The sequence below is a fragment of the Hypomesus nipponensis genome, chromosome 17 (assembly GCF_054491055.1).
Source record: "Hypomesus nipponensis isolate SF chromosome 17, ASM5449105v1, whole genome shotgun sequence".
NCBI classification, from domain to species: domain Eukaryota; kingdom Metazoa; phylum Chordata; class Actinopteri; order Osmeriformes; family Osmeridae; genus Hypomesus; species Hypomesus nipponensis.
In genome coordinates this window covers 20,270,611-20,285,000 of record NC_140377.1, presented here as the reverse complement: position 1 = coordinate 20,285,000, position 14,390 = coordinate 20,270,611, and the positions used below count along the sequence as shown (strand labels likewise).

Below are 14,390 nucleotides of genomic sequence, written 5' to 3'. Positions count from 1 at the left end.
TAGCTAATGTCAACAGTGGTAAAGGTGTGTGTGTGAGTGTGTCGACTCTTTTCACAATGCCACCTGTTAGCAGTTCCAGCTTGTGATCATAGTCCGCCATGGGTTAGCAGAAGTGACATTAACATTACAATGCAGCACCAAAGACGAGTCAGTGTCATTCATATCATATGAAACAGAACTGATGCAGACTCTCCAGCTTGCTTCATACGGAGAGGGCTGCATGAATCACTCTCAGGCCTGGTGTGCATGTGAGTGTGCATGTGCTTGTGTGTCTCTTTGTGTATCAGTGTGTGTCTCTGTTTGTGTGTCTGTGTGTGTGTCTGTGTGTGTGTGTGTGTGTGTCTGTGTGTGTGTCTGTGTGTGTGTGTCTATGTGTGTGTCTGTGTCTGTGTGTGTGTTTGTGTCTGTGTGTCTGTGTGTGTGTTTGTGTCTGTGTGTGTGTGTGTGTCTGTGTGTGTGTGTGTCTGTGTGTGTGTGTGTGTGTGTGTGTGTGTCTGTGTGTGTGTGTGTGCATCTTCTTTCTCCCTCCTGCTCCCCCCAGCAGGGGAGGAGCCAGGTAACAGGAGAGTCTTGTTTGCCATTTTGTGACGCATGTCAACGCAGCCAATCCCTTCAACCCTTTCCTCTCGCTCGCTCCCCTGTGTTCCTCCCCTCTCCACCCTCCCTGCCATGGTGACCTACTTTCCTGATGACCTGTTTATACGAGCTGCCGCACTGCACTGCCCCCGCAGTAAACTCAGGAGAAACAGAGAACATTAGTCCAGACCGGGGGCTGGGGCTGGGTTTGGGCTGGGAATCAATGATAGGGCTTTGCCTCTAAGACTTAGACCTGCAGCTAGGGCTAGGGCTAGGACTAGGGCAGGGACTAGGGATGTCAGCTGCAGCTGGGACTAGGACGAGGGCAGGGACTAGGGACGGCACCTTGCCACTATCCCACGTGGTGTGGTGGCTATGGGGGAGCGGGGGAGAAAGACGTGTGCGTGAGCGAGTGTCTGATTAGGTGACTATGAGTCCATTTGTGAAGGTCGTTGATGCGTCAGCCCCACAGAGATGCTTTGTCGGCAGGATTAGTCCACGTTACTGCCCCGTTTGGAATGATGTGTCAGTATCCCCCCCCTTCCTCCCCCAGCCCTCTCCCTCCCTTCCTCCCCCAGCCCTCTCCCTCCCTTCCTCCCCCAGCCCTCTCCTTCCCTTCCTCCCTCAGCCCTCTCCTTCCCTTCCTCCCCCAGCCCTCTCCCTCCCTTCCTCCCCCAGCCCTCTCCTTCCCTTCCTCCCCCAGCCCTCTCCTTCCCTTCCTCCCCCAGCCCTCTCCCTCCCTTCCTCCCCCAGCCCTCTCCTTCCCTTCCTCCCCCAGCCCTCTCCTTCCCTTCCTCCCCCAGCCCTCTCCTTCCCTTCCTCCCCCAGCCCTCTCCTTCCCTTCCTCCCCCAGCCCTCTCCCCCTTCCTCCCCCAGCCCTCTCCTTCCCTTCCTCCCCCAGCCCTCTCCCTCCCTTCCTCCCCTAGCCCTCTCCCCCCCTTCCTCCCCCAGCCCTCTCCTTCCCTGTTCTGAACAGGAGCCTGTTTGCAGTGTTGGAGAAGGTTGAAGAGTGAGGGGGAGAAAGGAAGAAAGAAAGATAGAGAAAGGTCTTTGGTTATATCAGGTCCTCTTTACGCCCCTAACCGTCTAAACAGAGCCTTATGAAGCCTGGCCATCCAATATACCCTTGAAAACACCCTTAGTGGACAAGGCTGTTCTGTAGTCCTTGGTGATGACAAACTCAATCTTTATACAAATCCCCTGAAACGATGAAGGAGCAGTAACAATGAAGTAACAATATGGTGGCCCTAAACAAACTGAGGGAAACACATCTTTATGGAAGAGGAAGGGACAGGCCTCTTCGTGTAATTCTGTCGATGCAGGATCCATGCAGTAGAAAGAAACCGAGAGAGACGCTGATGAGAGGAAGGAAGGGGAACAGAACAAATGGGAGAGATGTTGTCTTGTTTCTAGCTGGTTAGAAGCCCCGACCACTTTATCTACCCTCAAGATAAAGTGGCGTGTCATGTTTAATGAAGTGTAATAAGTAGACTGGGACATAACATAGGCCGTATGGGGACGGTAGGGAGTCAGGTGGCTAAACGGTCAGGGAATCGGGCTGGTAATCAGAAGGTTGTTGGATCGATTCCCTGCCGCGACGTGTGTCCTTGGGCAAGGCACTTCATCCTACTTGCCTCGGGGGGAATGTCCCTGTACTTACTCTAATTCGCTCAGGAGAAGACTACTAATGTAATCTGTCCGGTGTGTGTGTGTGTGTGCTCTGCCCTTTGTGCGTGGGTTTGCAGTGTGTTCAAAGTAGGGCAGCGTTACATCAGGCCAGTGTGTCAGTCTATGTCTATGTATGTCAGTGTGTCAGCACGAACAGGCAGTTATGGGCCACGGGTAAAGAGAGGGAGATAGAAATGGAAAAAGGGGACAAAAGATAGCATCGAGAAAACAACAGCTGAAGGATATTCTAATGGGAAAAATGGGTGTTGGCACACCTTTCTCACAGATAATAGGAATTGAAGTCTCCGGCCAATCATTTTGAAGTGTCAGAAGCTATTTTTGAGCTTAACTCATGTCTGCCTGGATTCGCAGGGTTCGTTCAGCAACACCCAGTTTGCAGGTGCAAGCCCGCCGGGTCATACATGGTGAGCAGTATAACAATGTTCAGGACTGAAATATACTTTGTGTGAATTCATCTGCTAATTTGAGTGTTTGTATGGAAATCAGTGAGCAAGAAGGAAAAGACCCGCGTGATAGTTTTTTACGATATGTCGAGAAATTCAACATTCTTTTTATTTTTGTTTTCAATCTTGAAATGCACCCATGCTCCATGTCGAAACATTAGTGTCTTTACATACACAGGGCATGTCATTAAGAATGGAGAGCACCAACCCAGGCGACACTCCCAAACACCACACGATCATCGCCCGCGACTCCTTTTTTCGGTTTTTCCTTTGTCTTTTTCATTAAACCATCAGCCAAAAACACAAACGTTACGGATCGATACAAGTCGAGAAAACGGGAAGGTGGGCATGATGGACGAAAAGGGGCAGATACATGTTATCACAGCCAGTAGAAAAAAAAGACACCATAAGAGAAAAACAGAACAACCAATGACGAAAGAAGAAATCAAAAGACATTAAAATAAACGTTACAGTGTTGTCTAAGGGAGGGAGAACTTTACATTTATACACAAGTGCCAAAAAATCCAATCATGGTACATAGACTCCATTTAAAATACTCTCATCCAGTGCATGTGGTTCACTGTCGCCCAATAGGAGAGCTGGAAAAAGGCCAGGGGTCGGTACCCCCAATATTGGTTAAAGAGCAATATTGGTTAAAGAGGCACATTGGAAGGAGCGGGATGAAATCCATATTTCCTCAACAAAGTAGAGATTATCCTTGTTTTGTGCAACTTAATTATAATAGCCTCGATTAGCTCTAAAATGATTTTGAGCCGTAAGATTTGGGTTGAATTTAATCAGATCCTGATCCAATTTACTCATGTCTGGGTTTAGACTCATGTCTTGGGGACTCTCTGTCAGTGTTTGGACCGGCCACAACAAATGATTACAATAAACTCTAATAAGAGAGAACTTTTTCTTGTGTGCGTGCGTGTGATAAAGAAGGCTTGTGGTTTGAAGCTTGTTCTAACCCTACAGTACAGTGTCGGTTGAACTGAGGCTTCATATGTATGTTCAGAGGGCTGTACACATTCATAACTGTGGTGTATGTTCCTATGGGCTTTTCTGCAGTAACTGGGCACAGGGGAGCAGGAGAACAAAATCAAAAGGCTGGTGGAGAGAAACAGTGGGCCAAGACCTGTCAGCTTCTTGGACCTGTCGGACAGGGAACACACAAGTGATTGGGTCCAACCTCAAAAACAGTGAAAGGGGACATGTTTTAATCTCAGTAAGGGGGCTAAGGGGGGTTACAGGAGCAGTACATGAATAAGTCTGTACAGTAACTCGGACACTAACAAGAATAATACAAATTCCAACCATGTTCTCTCTTTGCCTTTAGCAGTTTGAAGCATTTTTTTTTGTTTGTTTGTGTTTTTCTTTGCAAAATATATATTCGTATACGATATGTAAAATGATATATCACAGTAATATACAGTACAAACCAAGTGCTTTAAAAAAAGGATGGTGATTGTTGGTGCAGTGAGATCATGGTGAAAAGAGGGATTTAGGAAGGATAGCTGGAGGTAGGGTATTTTGGAAGAGAGATGGTTGTGTGTCATGTTGTTGCTTCTTTGGTCAGGGTAGGGTTCCCAGAATTATGTTTTTGTTGTTCCAGCTTTGTTTGTGTTTGCCTAATGCTAGACTAAATGCACTATGTAAGTTGACTTAAACAATCACCAACAGTCTTGTCTGAAATGACTAACTGTGCTTTTTGCTGGTAGAATGTTGACTTTAGGCTAGTTTTTGTCGGACATGAGTGTGTAGAAAAATTGGTTTAATTCCTTCTCTCGTTCATAAACACAAACAAAAGTGCTTTTGTTGTTATGGAGAAGATGCAGAACAACAACAACAACAACAACAACAAAAAATCTGTACATTATTTACATGTATGATACATTTTAAGTCCAACTCCACTTTGGAGAGCGTTTGGTAAAGCAGGTCCAGTTTTCTGGTCCCCGGGGACTGATGGAGGGATGGGAGGAAAGGAGGGTGCCATTGGGGTGAAGAAATTAAAGGCGCATGGTGGATTCCGTTTTCGGTGAGACAGAGAGAGTCTGTCGTCCCTACCCCGTGAAAGACTTCTGAAATGTTTTTTTTTTTGTCGCCTCGAATTGTCTTTCGAAGTTCGTTAGACTCGCTCATCTCGCCTCTTGTTCCGGCGTCCACCAGACTCCTTCTTTCCTCCCTCCTTTCTGGAGCCCTCGGCTTGGAGGCCCTGCTTACAGAAGCCGGCGGGGGTCTGACCCTGGTTCTCCCTGTCCCTCTCCATGTCCTTCCTGCTCTGCTGCTGGGTGAGGGCTAGGTAGGGGTGCTGGGGCAGGGCTGGGAGAGACGAGGGAGGGGTGCTGGGAGACTCCTGACCTGAGCCGCTCCCGCAGCCACTGGAGCTCATGGCTCGGTGTTTGAGTCGGAGTTTGTGGGGCAAGGCCGTTCCCTTCACGTCCCCCTGGGCGTCCCGGGCCTGGGCGTCCCGGGCCTGGGCGTCCCGGGCCTGGGCGTCCCGGGCCTGGGCGTCCCGGGCCTGGGCGTCCCGGGCCTGGCCGTGGCCCTGGCCAGAGGAGAAGGCCAGAGGGGAGGCTCCAGGGAGGTGCTGGTGGTAGCTCCCCGCGTCCGAGGAGGAGGAGGACGGGGACTCGTCGTCTGTTGAGGCCTCCTTGTCGGAGCTGCGGGGGTCTCCGTCGCTGGAGGAGGTGTCTTTGTTGGAGGTGGAGGAGGAGAGGCCCTGGAAGAAGGCTTCGCTCCTGGGTCCCCCTTCGTAGGTGAGCATGGGGGGCTCCTCGCTCTGGGGGCTGAGATGCCGGGGATGAGACAGGTGGGCGTACAGGTGAGCCTTGCTGGTGTCCTCGTGTTGGTGAGGGAACTCGGAAGCGAGGACGCTGATCCTCTGGTGGTTCCTCGGCTCCCGCTGGTGCTGGACGCGGGCGTCTCGGGACGCCTGCTTCTCCCTCTCCCCTGCCTCGCTCTGGCTGTCCGAGTACTCGTATGGAGGGGAGTCCAACATCTTCCTCTCCAGTATCTTGGTCACCTCTGCCAGCGTCTCGGAGCTCTCTGTGGACCCGTCTCTGTGTTGGGGCTGGGCTCGGAGGGCTTGCTGCTGGGTAACATGCTGGTCCATCTCCTGGAGCCTCTGGCTTTCCACAGGGTAGGAGCCGCTGCTGGAGCGATACAGGATGACACTCCTCTGGGCGGCGGGGGGAGCAGGAGAAGGCTGGCTGGCCACGGGTTCCTGGTGGTGGTGGTGCTGGTTGGAGTGTTGGCGCTGATAGGCCGACTCCATCTCCTGGGGATGCAGGTGGTGGCCAGACGCTAGCCCACCGCGGTGAACATGGAACATCATCTGCGCCGTGGCGGCGCTTTCGATCTCCATGTCCAGCCCACCACTTTCCTGCTTGATCTCGTAGGCCATGGGCTCGGGGCTGTCTCTGGAAGAGCCATCCGACATGTCAGACAGGGACCCGCGGGGTGAGTACTTGACGGACAGCTGACCATGCTCCTCCCCCCTGCCTGACTGCTCCGTCTCAGACGAATCCGAGTTCATCATCACCTGAGAGCCGCTGGAGTAGCCGCTGGAGTAGTAGTGATTGGACGAGGAGGAGGAAGAGGAGGAGCCTCCGTTCCCCCCGTTTCTGCTTCCGCCTATCTGCTGGCTCTTCTCCATGTAGGAGGCGGTGCTTATGAGGCCGAAGCGCAGCTTGAGCTGCAGCAGCTCCGTTTTCAGGCGCACGTTCTCGTCGTTCAGCGCCATCACCCGGTTCTCCAGCACCATGTCGTTGAGGCGGCGCTTCTCCCTCGAGCGCTTGGCCGCCTCGTTGTTCTTGCGCCGCTTCTCCCAGTATGAGGCGTCTTTCTTCTCGTCGGAGATGAACTCCCGCTTGCGCCTGCAGCTCATGTTGGCTTTGGGTTTGGCCGATCGGCCCTGGCGCTCGGGCGATCCCCGAGGGGAAGCCAGCGACTCCTCGTAGTTGGAGAAGGTGTCCAGGTTGTCAAGGTTACTCTCTGAACTTTGGTGCAGTGACTGCAGGTGTGAACTCAGGATTTCCATTGTGGTTCAGTTGCAGCCAGTTTGGACTTCTGCCTGGAACAATGCGAATGGAACTAGGTATAGTGTCCAGGGGAAGTAGGGGGGTGGTAAGGACAATCGGTCGGCCGCTTTTTGACTTTTTCTGTTCTGTCTGTCTCGTTCTACTCCTTATGTCGCAGGATCTGCAAAAAACTCTCTTGGTATTTGAGCGCCTTTAGAGTTGAACCGCATTGGTTGCGTCAAGGTTCTTAATGTGAGTCAATGTTCATGTGTCCAAATTAGCCAGGAAGATCAGGAAGAGGTGAAACTCTATGTCGATCCCCCTCATTTATTCAGCAGGAGAGTTCCTGGTTAGCGTTCTGCCTCTTGTCAGGCTCACGGTTCTTTGATAATTCTCAGCTAAAAATAGGTTGGAGCTGTTGGGAGCTGTAAAAAAAAAAACCAATGTCTCCAATTTCTGGAGTCTGGAGAATGTAACGTGGGCTTGTTCGCCTCTGGTTTGTTTTGGTGTGTTTTAGCGGTGAGCGGAGACTGTGCCCTACAGCTGCAGGCGTGTAGCAGGATGTAGGTCACTCTGTCTACCTCGGCGTGTCAGTCTCTCAGGGAGGGGCGCAGCCGCGATCCTTCTCCACGCGCTTCTGAGATGAAAGGCTGGGGAGACAAAGAAAAGAGAAAGAGGAAAAGCAGATTTGTTAATCCATGTGGACTGCTGCCGTTTGACTGCACATTCATGTTTGGACGTGAATAATATATTTTTTGGGGGCATTTTTTATGAAGCCTGTATTTTTGGGCCTGGAGATCAAGGGCTGTTTTGTAAAGAAACAGAAAAGAAAAAAAAGGATTTTGACGCTTCTCACATCTTCCTGCGAGAATCTATTGTTTTGCATGTCTGGTTTTGACGGAGCCTTTTCCCTTAGCAACCGTTGAATTCTCATTAGACCCTTGTCACCGCTGTCTGACCTCATGACCCTGGTATTGATCCTCTCTGTCTGTTCCCTCTGACCCTTAACCCCTGGCCCCTGGCCCTGACATTGTGATATAACTTCTAGGAGGCATTCAGTCCATCTTTTCCAAGCAGAGACTCGCAAATGGTACTAATAATAGTGCATTTCTTTCCTATTAAAACATCTCCCATTTTTAAATCTGCAGTAGTAAGACAGAAGTAATCACATCTGCGTGTCTGGCAACTTGAACTGAGCAGGATTTTCATGGGAATTCTGAAAGCCTAATAAAATGACATCATTGGAACACAGGTTGTAAAATACGAGCAGACATTGGCTCAGGCCCTGGATGGCTGGCCTGGGGTAGTCAAGGATTTGTTGTGGATGCCAAAACAGTGAAACACTCAGGTGCAGGGTTAGGGGGTTCCCCATGTTCCATTCTAGAACTCTGGGTCGGGATTAATGATACCAAAACACCCACATGAGCAGCCCAGTGGATTAACACTCAGAAACAGCTGTGGTTGACGACCGTATGGATCTAGGCTGCCAATGTCTGCAAGCTGGGCCTATACACGTCAGCGCACAAAAAGACCACATGATGAAAGCCCATTGTGCAGTCCACCTAGGTCCTTGATGCTGACTACCATGGTATATGGACAAAGGTTGCAAGCCGAGGGTGTGAAGGCGGGGGGGGGGGGGGGGGCGTGGGGGCATCAATGAATGTAGGTCAAGTCTGTGTGGAGTGTGGAGGGGGGCAGGAAAATGTGAGGGCGGACTGTCTCTCCGGAGTGTGAAGCACGAGGGTGGCCAGTAAGTCAGTCAGTCTCCTGGCTGTGTGTGAGAGGCTCAGGGGGGGTGGGGGGGGCACAGCAGGGAGCCCCTGGTAATGAGCTGAACAGGTGCTTGTCGAGGGCCAAACCCTTCTGGGTCATAGCTCAGAGGGAAACTCACTCACTGTTCCAATGGCTGAAACAGGCTCATTCCTGTACTGGTTGCCTGCAAGACCGCCAGCCAAAGGTAAATTGTTTCCTGGTGTTGGAATACAACTCCATTTGTTAGGCCTAAAATATATTTGTTATAGTTATAATTATAATAATTATAATGGTGCTTTATAATTATTATCCTCTGTATTAGACTATTATTATAATATTATTGGGTTTTATATTAGCTGTAGCCTTCTTTGATATAGTTTAGTTCATGATGAAAAAGTCTATTTTCGCTATTGTCTGGCCTTTGCTTAGGGTAGTTCCTTCTTCCAGGAGTTTGGAACTTCATCGTATTTGTGAACACTTCTTTGTTCCTTGTTCTGCCACATAGACAGGCCTTTGTGCTTTCAGATCAAATCCACGTGAAATTGTCTTAATTGTAATAGTCAACCATTAGCTTGTCATTTGCACGCCTTTCATCTTCCTCCACTTTGATATGAAAATGAATAAATGTCTTCTTAACATATCATTTGTGTTTAACAATGCAGTTACAATGTACTGTAGGCACACTCCTTTGTTCCAAATTATTTACTAACATACAGTGCTTTGGTGTAGGGTATATGACCGTCCAGCATTGCTCCATTAAGTAGACCTATATTATGTTACTAACCAGCAGGATTTACTGGGTTAACTTGTTTCGACACTCTGGTTATCCCTCCTGCATCTGTAATCTGCTAATCTGGCAGACAGGCTGTTCACATCAACGTTCACAAATTCCCCTGATTCTGGAAATCTGGGCAAAGATTACGTAACCACCGACTGATTCCCACTGTTCACATCAACGCCTAGATTTTTGGGCATTCTTAAAGGACGCTGTTGGCATGGCTTACTGGATGTGGAGGTAGCACTGAGAGAAACAGAGAGAGAGAGAGGCAGACAAACAGAGGGAGAGAGGGTTTAAGAGACGGAGAAAGACAAAGAGAGGAACTTCCTCCCACCGTGCCCCACTGACCCAGGAGCTGGGGAGCGACTGAATGAGAGCGAACGAGAGCGGCGCCGTAAACAGAGCTACGGGAATATAGGTCAGTAGAGCTGGGGAGGAGAAGGAGGGAGAGAGGGAGGGAGACAGAGAGAGGGAGAGGGGGAGACAGAGAGGGAGACAGAGAGGGAGACAGAGAGGGAGACAGAGAGGGAGGGAGGGAGACAGAGAGAGGGAGAGGGGGAGACAGAGAGGGAGACAGAGAGGGAGACAGAGAGGGAGACAGAGAGGGAGGGAGGGAGGGAGACAGAGAGAGGGAGAGGGGGAGGGAGAGGGGGAGGGAGAGGGGGAGACAGAGAGGGAGGGCGGGAGGGAGGGAGGGATGGAGGGAGACAGAGAGGGAGGGAGGGAGTGAGGGAGGGAGGGGGAGAAGAAAAGAGAGAGAGGGAGACAGAGAGAGGGAGAGGGGAGAGAGAGAGGGAGGGAGGGCGAGAGGGAGGGAGGGAGTAGAAAGGAATTAGAGCACACTAAATATAGATGGAGAGGTGAATGACACAAAAGACGGAGAGAATCAGGGACACGGAAAGACAAAGGAGGGGACGAGGGAGATCAGTGCTGTTTGCTCGAACAGTTACAACATGTCTCCCCTGGCAACAATAGAAGAGAAAACAGATGGGTGAGCAGCCAATCTTATCAATCCCCCTGTCGTCAAACAAGCAAACTCACTTGGCGGGGAGTGATTGACTTCTGACCAATCGTTAAAGGGGGGAAAAGGGTAGAAAAAAATGATTACTAAAGAACTAGAAGCTAAAGAGCCATTGACGTCATTGGCTGCGTCTAGCTATCAGGGTAAGACCCAGATATGAGGGATAATTAATTCATCCCTGGATGCCAGTATCACTCACACGCCACCACACAAATAGACAGTAGGAGTGTGTATGTGTGCGAGCCTATGAGTGCGTACATGAATGAGAGGGTGTCGATGAGTGTGGATCACGCGCACAAAAGCAAGACTCTTCATGGAGTGAATGCTAAATAATACGCCATACACCGTGCTCGGGGGCATTTAGCAGGTATACCCAAAAATGAGCCACACAGTGTCATGACTTGGTGTGTCTCCGCCAGTAGAGCACTCAAGGTGTAGTAGTGAGGGACTCACATCAGCAGTGAAGTCTGGGACATTCAGAGAGCCAGTTTGGAGTGGAGAGTCTCCAGGACTGTCCAAACTGCAACCATTCCTGCTGAACGTTTATGTTTATGTAAATAAGCTGTCGGGCCTTATGCTTTCATAATAATTTCTCTCGCGTTGGTCGGAAGGACACCGCTGGCTACAATTTGTGGCAACATTTGGAATCGATGCACCCAAACAGAGAATCTGAATTCATCGGTATCCACTGGCACTGGATCACAGCAGGCTGAAAATGGTGTGACTCAAAGATAGAGTTCAAAGGCTGCACGTTTTCTACAACAAAAAAAGTAGAGCTTCTGGAGGTATGACCTATAATAAAAGAGTGCTCTATTTCAGCCTGGTTTGGAACGAGGCTTCCCGGGGGAAGAATGCCATAAGAGCCACGTGGCCTCGCCCGGCCTCCTTTCCATTGGATTCCAAGTCTGCGTTTATCTTCCCAAGAACGAGTGATGAGAATCTCTGCTAAGCAGCCCCTCAGGTGGGAGGGAAAGGGTCCAAGGGCGAATCCTTGTTCTATAAACACAGCCTTGTCTGCCTCTCCCTCCCTCCCTCCCTCTCTCTCTTTCTCTCTCTCTGTCTTTCTCTCTCTCTCTCTGAACAAGAGGACAAAGAGTGTGACCCAGTCCACGTGTTTTTCCAGTCACATGTGCTCCCTTGGCATACTAAATGCTGTAATACACCTCCCTCCCTCCCTCCCTCCCTCCCTCCCTCCCTCCCTCCCTCCCTCCCTCCCTCCCTCCCTCCCTCCCTCCCTCCCTCCCTCCCTCCCTCCCTCCCTCCCTCCCTCCCTCCCTCCCTCCCTCCCTCCCTCCCTCCCTCCCTCCCTCCCTCCCTCCCTCCCTCTCCCGCAAAACATCAATCTCACCCATCCTACATCTGGATCTACAAATCATAACATTCATCTCATTTATCTCGAGTGTGGTTGCATAAAATGTTTTATGTCATGACAAATGGGTGTGTCAGCAAGGGAATGTGAGGAAAGAAAGAAATGTTTTTATCTTCATTTTTGGGAGGATATCAAACGCTCTATTGTGTATGTTTGCCCGATTTGTGTTTCTATTCCGCATGAATAGGTTGTATCTTTGTTATGGCGGGTCCGAGGATTTATTTTGGTATGGTTTTTATTCTGCGCCACATCCCCCCTCCCTTATGACAAATGTGACCTACATTCAGAACTGGCAGCTCAAGCCTGTGCATGCGCCAAACAATTGGCAGCGCGCCTGAGCAGAGGACAGTAGGCTAGAGACTGGGTTTCCGCTGTTTGCATCATCTCACTTTTCTCAGACGTTTAAATTATTTGATTACTATATTATGCAACATGCATAACCTGTAGAGCCTTTACATTGGCCGTTATATGTGCAGTAAATCTAACGCCTATAATGATTTTTCCGTCATTTTGCGACATGCGCACCTGTCTGAGGTGTATAGGCTACTATTGTATTGGAATCCAAAGACTAACATATCGCTAAATTACACGCATTTACATGTACCGTGTGTGTGCATGACATTGCAGGAGAGCCGTAATCTTTTGAAAAGTAGGCTCTACCAACGGTACAGGGATGTGCGGTCCACGATACACGCGCCACGTGCACTGAAAGGGTTGCCGTTTTTATGAAAGAGGAAGCAAGCCACCCGTCCAATTGATCAAACCCCATATTTCCAGAGTTTACTTATAGCTGTTTATTTGGCGGAGGACATGGACATTTGAAAAATTATTATTTCGTTGGCGTTTGAATGATCATTTTACAGTTCTTAATAATGACACCACATTATGACTTTCTAGTTACAAGTCTCTACTTTTCTTCAAGAAAGCATCTTGGCTATAGGCGTATTCAATCAGATACATGATGCATATACGTGCATGCTTTATACGATAAAAAAATGACCAAACTGTCTCAAAACAGCTACGCACAGGTAAAAACTTGCTTCTCCTAGACAAATGTTACTGATTTTGAAAACTCCTTTGTTGCGCTGTCTGACAAAATGCCTCATTGCAATAAGCAGATCTTGGGCCCGTAATTGCTGAATATTTTGAATTGCTGAATAATTGGCCTAATTAATTAATGTTAATTTGTCACTAGATATTATTATATTATTTCCATAGGTCTAATACAGCTGAATTGTGTAAATCATATTGTCCGCATCCACCTCATACAATTTAATCTGACTACTCCAGATCGAACTCCGTCTGAACCATTGAAGAAATATTAAATAACTAATAACTATCATCTTTAGGCCTACTGTGTCATCTCACCGTATACAAGCAAATCATTTCGTTTCCATCATGATGGGTTCCGTTTGCCATTATCATAGATTTACATTTGTAGTAGGCTCGGCCTGGCCTAGTAACAGAATGCAGGTCATGGAACGTTATGAACACATTTTGTCTTCGCCATGAAAGGGTTAACGCTGTGCCTAAACACCCGCGGTAACCTCTACAGAGAATCATTACACGTGACGGCAGAAAGTGTGTCCTCGGGTTTTTCCAGTTGTTCGCGTGGTGTCCCACTCACCGAAAGAAAAGCAATTTGGCATTAATGTATTGTATTTGTTTAAAATGAACAAATACACGACCTCACTGAGATTTCTCAGCATATGACCATGATGTCAAGTTATTGTTTGTGTTTATGATACACAGCATAAGACAACATGGGGGAAACTGATCCGCATGATACAACTCTAAACAGAACTTCTCCAAATAACTTCCACCCTTCCTCTGTGAACCTTACAACCCCCTAACCCGCTCTAGTCTTCTAAAGGAATTCCACAAACACTCCACTACCATTCCCCCGAAAATACCAGCGTTGAAAAAGCCTCGCCTTAATATGAAGAAAAATGCATGCTAGGGTGCATCTGACCAACACTTATAGTAGTAGCCTACCCCGCCTCCGCAGGTAACTCAGCTATAACAGCCTAAACAAAGGCAAGACAATACACACTGGCATGTGCAAAACAAATCACACTAAAATGTATGTTAGTTTTACTTGGAACAAATATCTGCCTATAAATATAAATGTAACTTACCCTTTTCGAGGTTATAATACAAATCCACAATGCGTAGTCTTGTTTCTATCAACAAATCTATTTTTACGACGCAGTCTATTGGATTTCTCTTAATGTGCGATCGTTCTGCAACGTTCAATACGAGCTCTCTGATGAGTGCAAGGGCGCGAGCAGAGTACAGTGTTGCATATTTTGAACCTGCTCCGCATGTTATGTTGGGGACTTGCTCCAGTTTCGTACTCTCTCTCTCTCTCTCTCTCTCTCTCTCTCTCTCTCTCTCTCTCTCTCTCTCTCTCTCTCTCTCTCTCTCTCTCTCTCTCTCTCGTTCTCTCTCTCTCCCTCTCTCTCTCTCTCTCTCTCTCTCTCTCTCTCTCGATGTCTCAAAATGTATGTTAGTAGGTCAGCAGTTGCATAACAGGACGCTTTTGGTGCCTAGTCACGTTTTGTTTTTCGCTCCCTATCTGCCCCCTCCTTCACTCTCCTCCTCCTTCGAATCCTGTTGCAGGGAGTTGTGGAGGGTGGAGAGGAGTGGACAACGAGGAGGGACTAGGCACAACGCCAGATACGTTGAGATGTAGGGCAGAGAGATCCATAATAAGGTTACTCGACAAGAGAGAGAGAGA

The 14,390-nt window shown here is 48.9% G+C and overlaps 1 protein-coding gene across 4 annotated transcripts; it reads right to left on the bottom strand.

The window, feature by feature from the left end:
• Positions 1-2,778: 2,778 nt before the first annotated feature.
• On the bottom strand, positions 2,779-14,101 carry LOC146253951 (uncharacterized). Of its 4 annotated transcripts, none has more exons than XM_084678556.1 (3): positions 13,789-14,101; positions 5,245-7,380; positions 2,779-5,214 (listed from the first exon to the last, which is right to left on the bottom strand). In XM_084678556.1, the coding sequence occupies exons 2-3, from the start codon at positions 6,748-6,750 to the stop codon at positions 4,837-4,839; spliced, it is 1,884 nt and encodes a 627-aa protein (XP_084534682.1). In that variant the 5' UTR covers positions 6,751-7,380; positions 13,789-14,101; the 3' UTR covers positions 2,779-4,836. The 4 variants fall into 4 exon arrangements, with proteins under 4 accessions (XP_084534682.1, XP_084534683.1, XP_084534680.1 ...); XM_084678557.1 differs by having other exon boundaries at positions 2,779-5,199; positions 13,789-14,100; XM_084678554.1 differs by having other exon boundaries at positions 2,779-7,380.
• Positions 14,102-14,390: the final 289 nt, after the last annotated feature.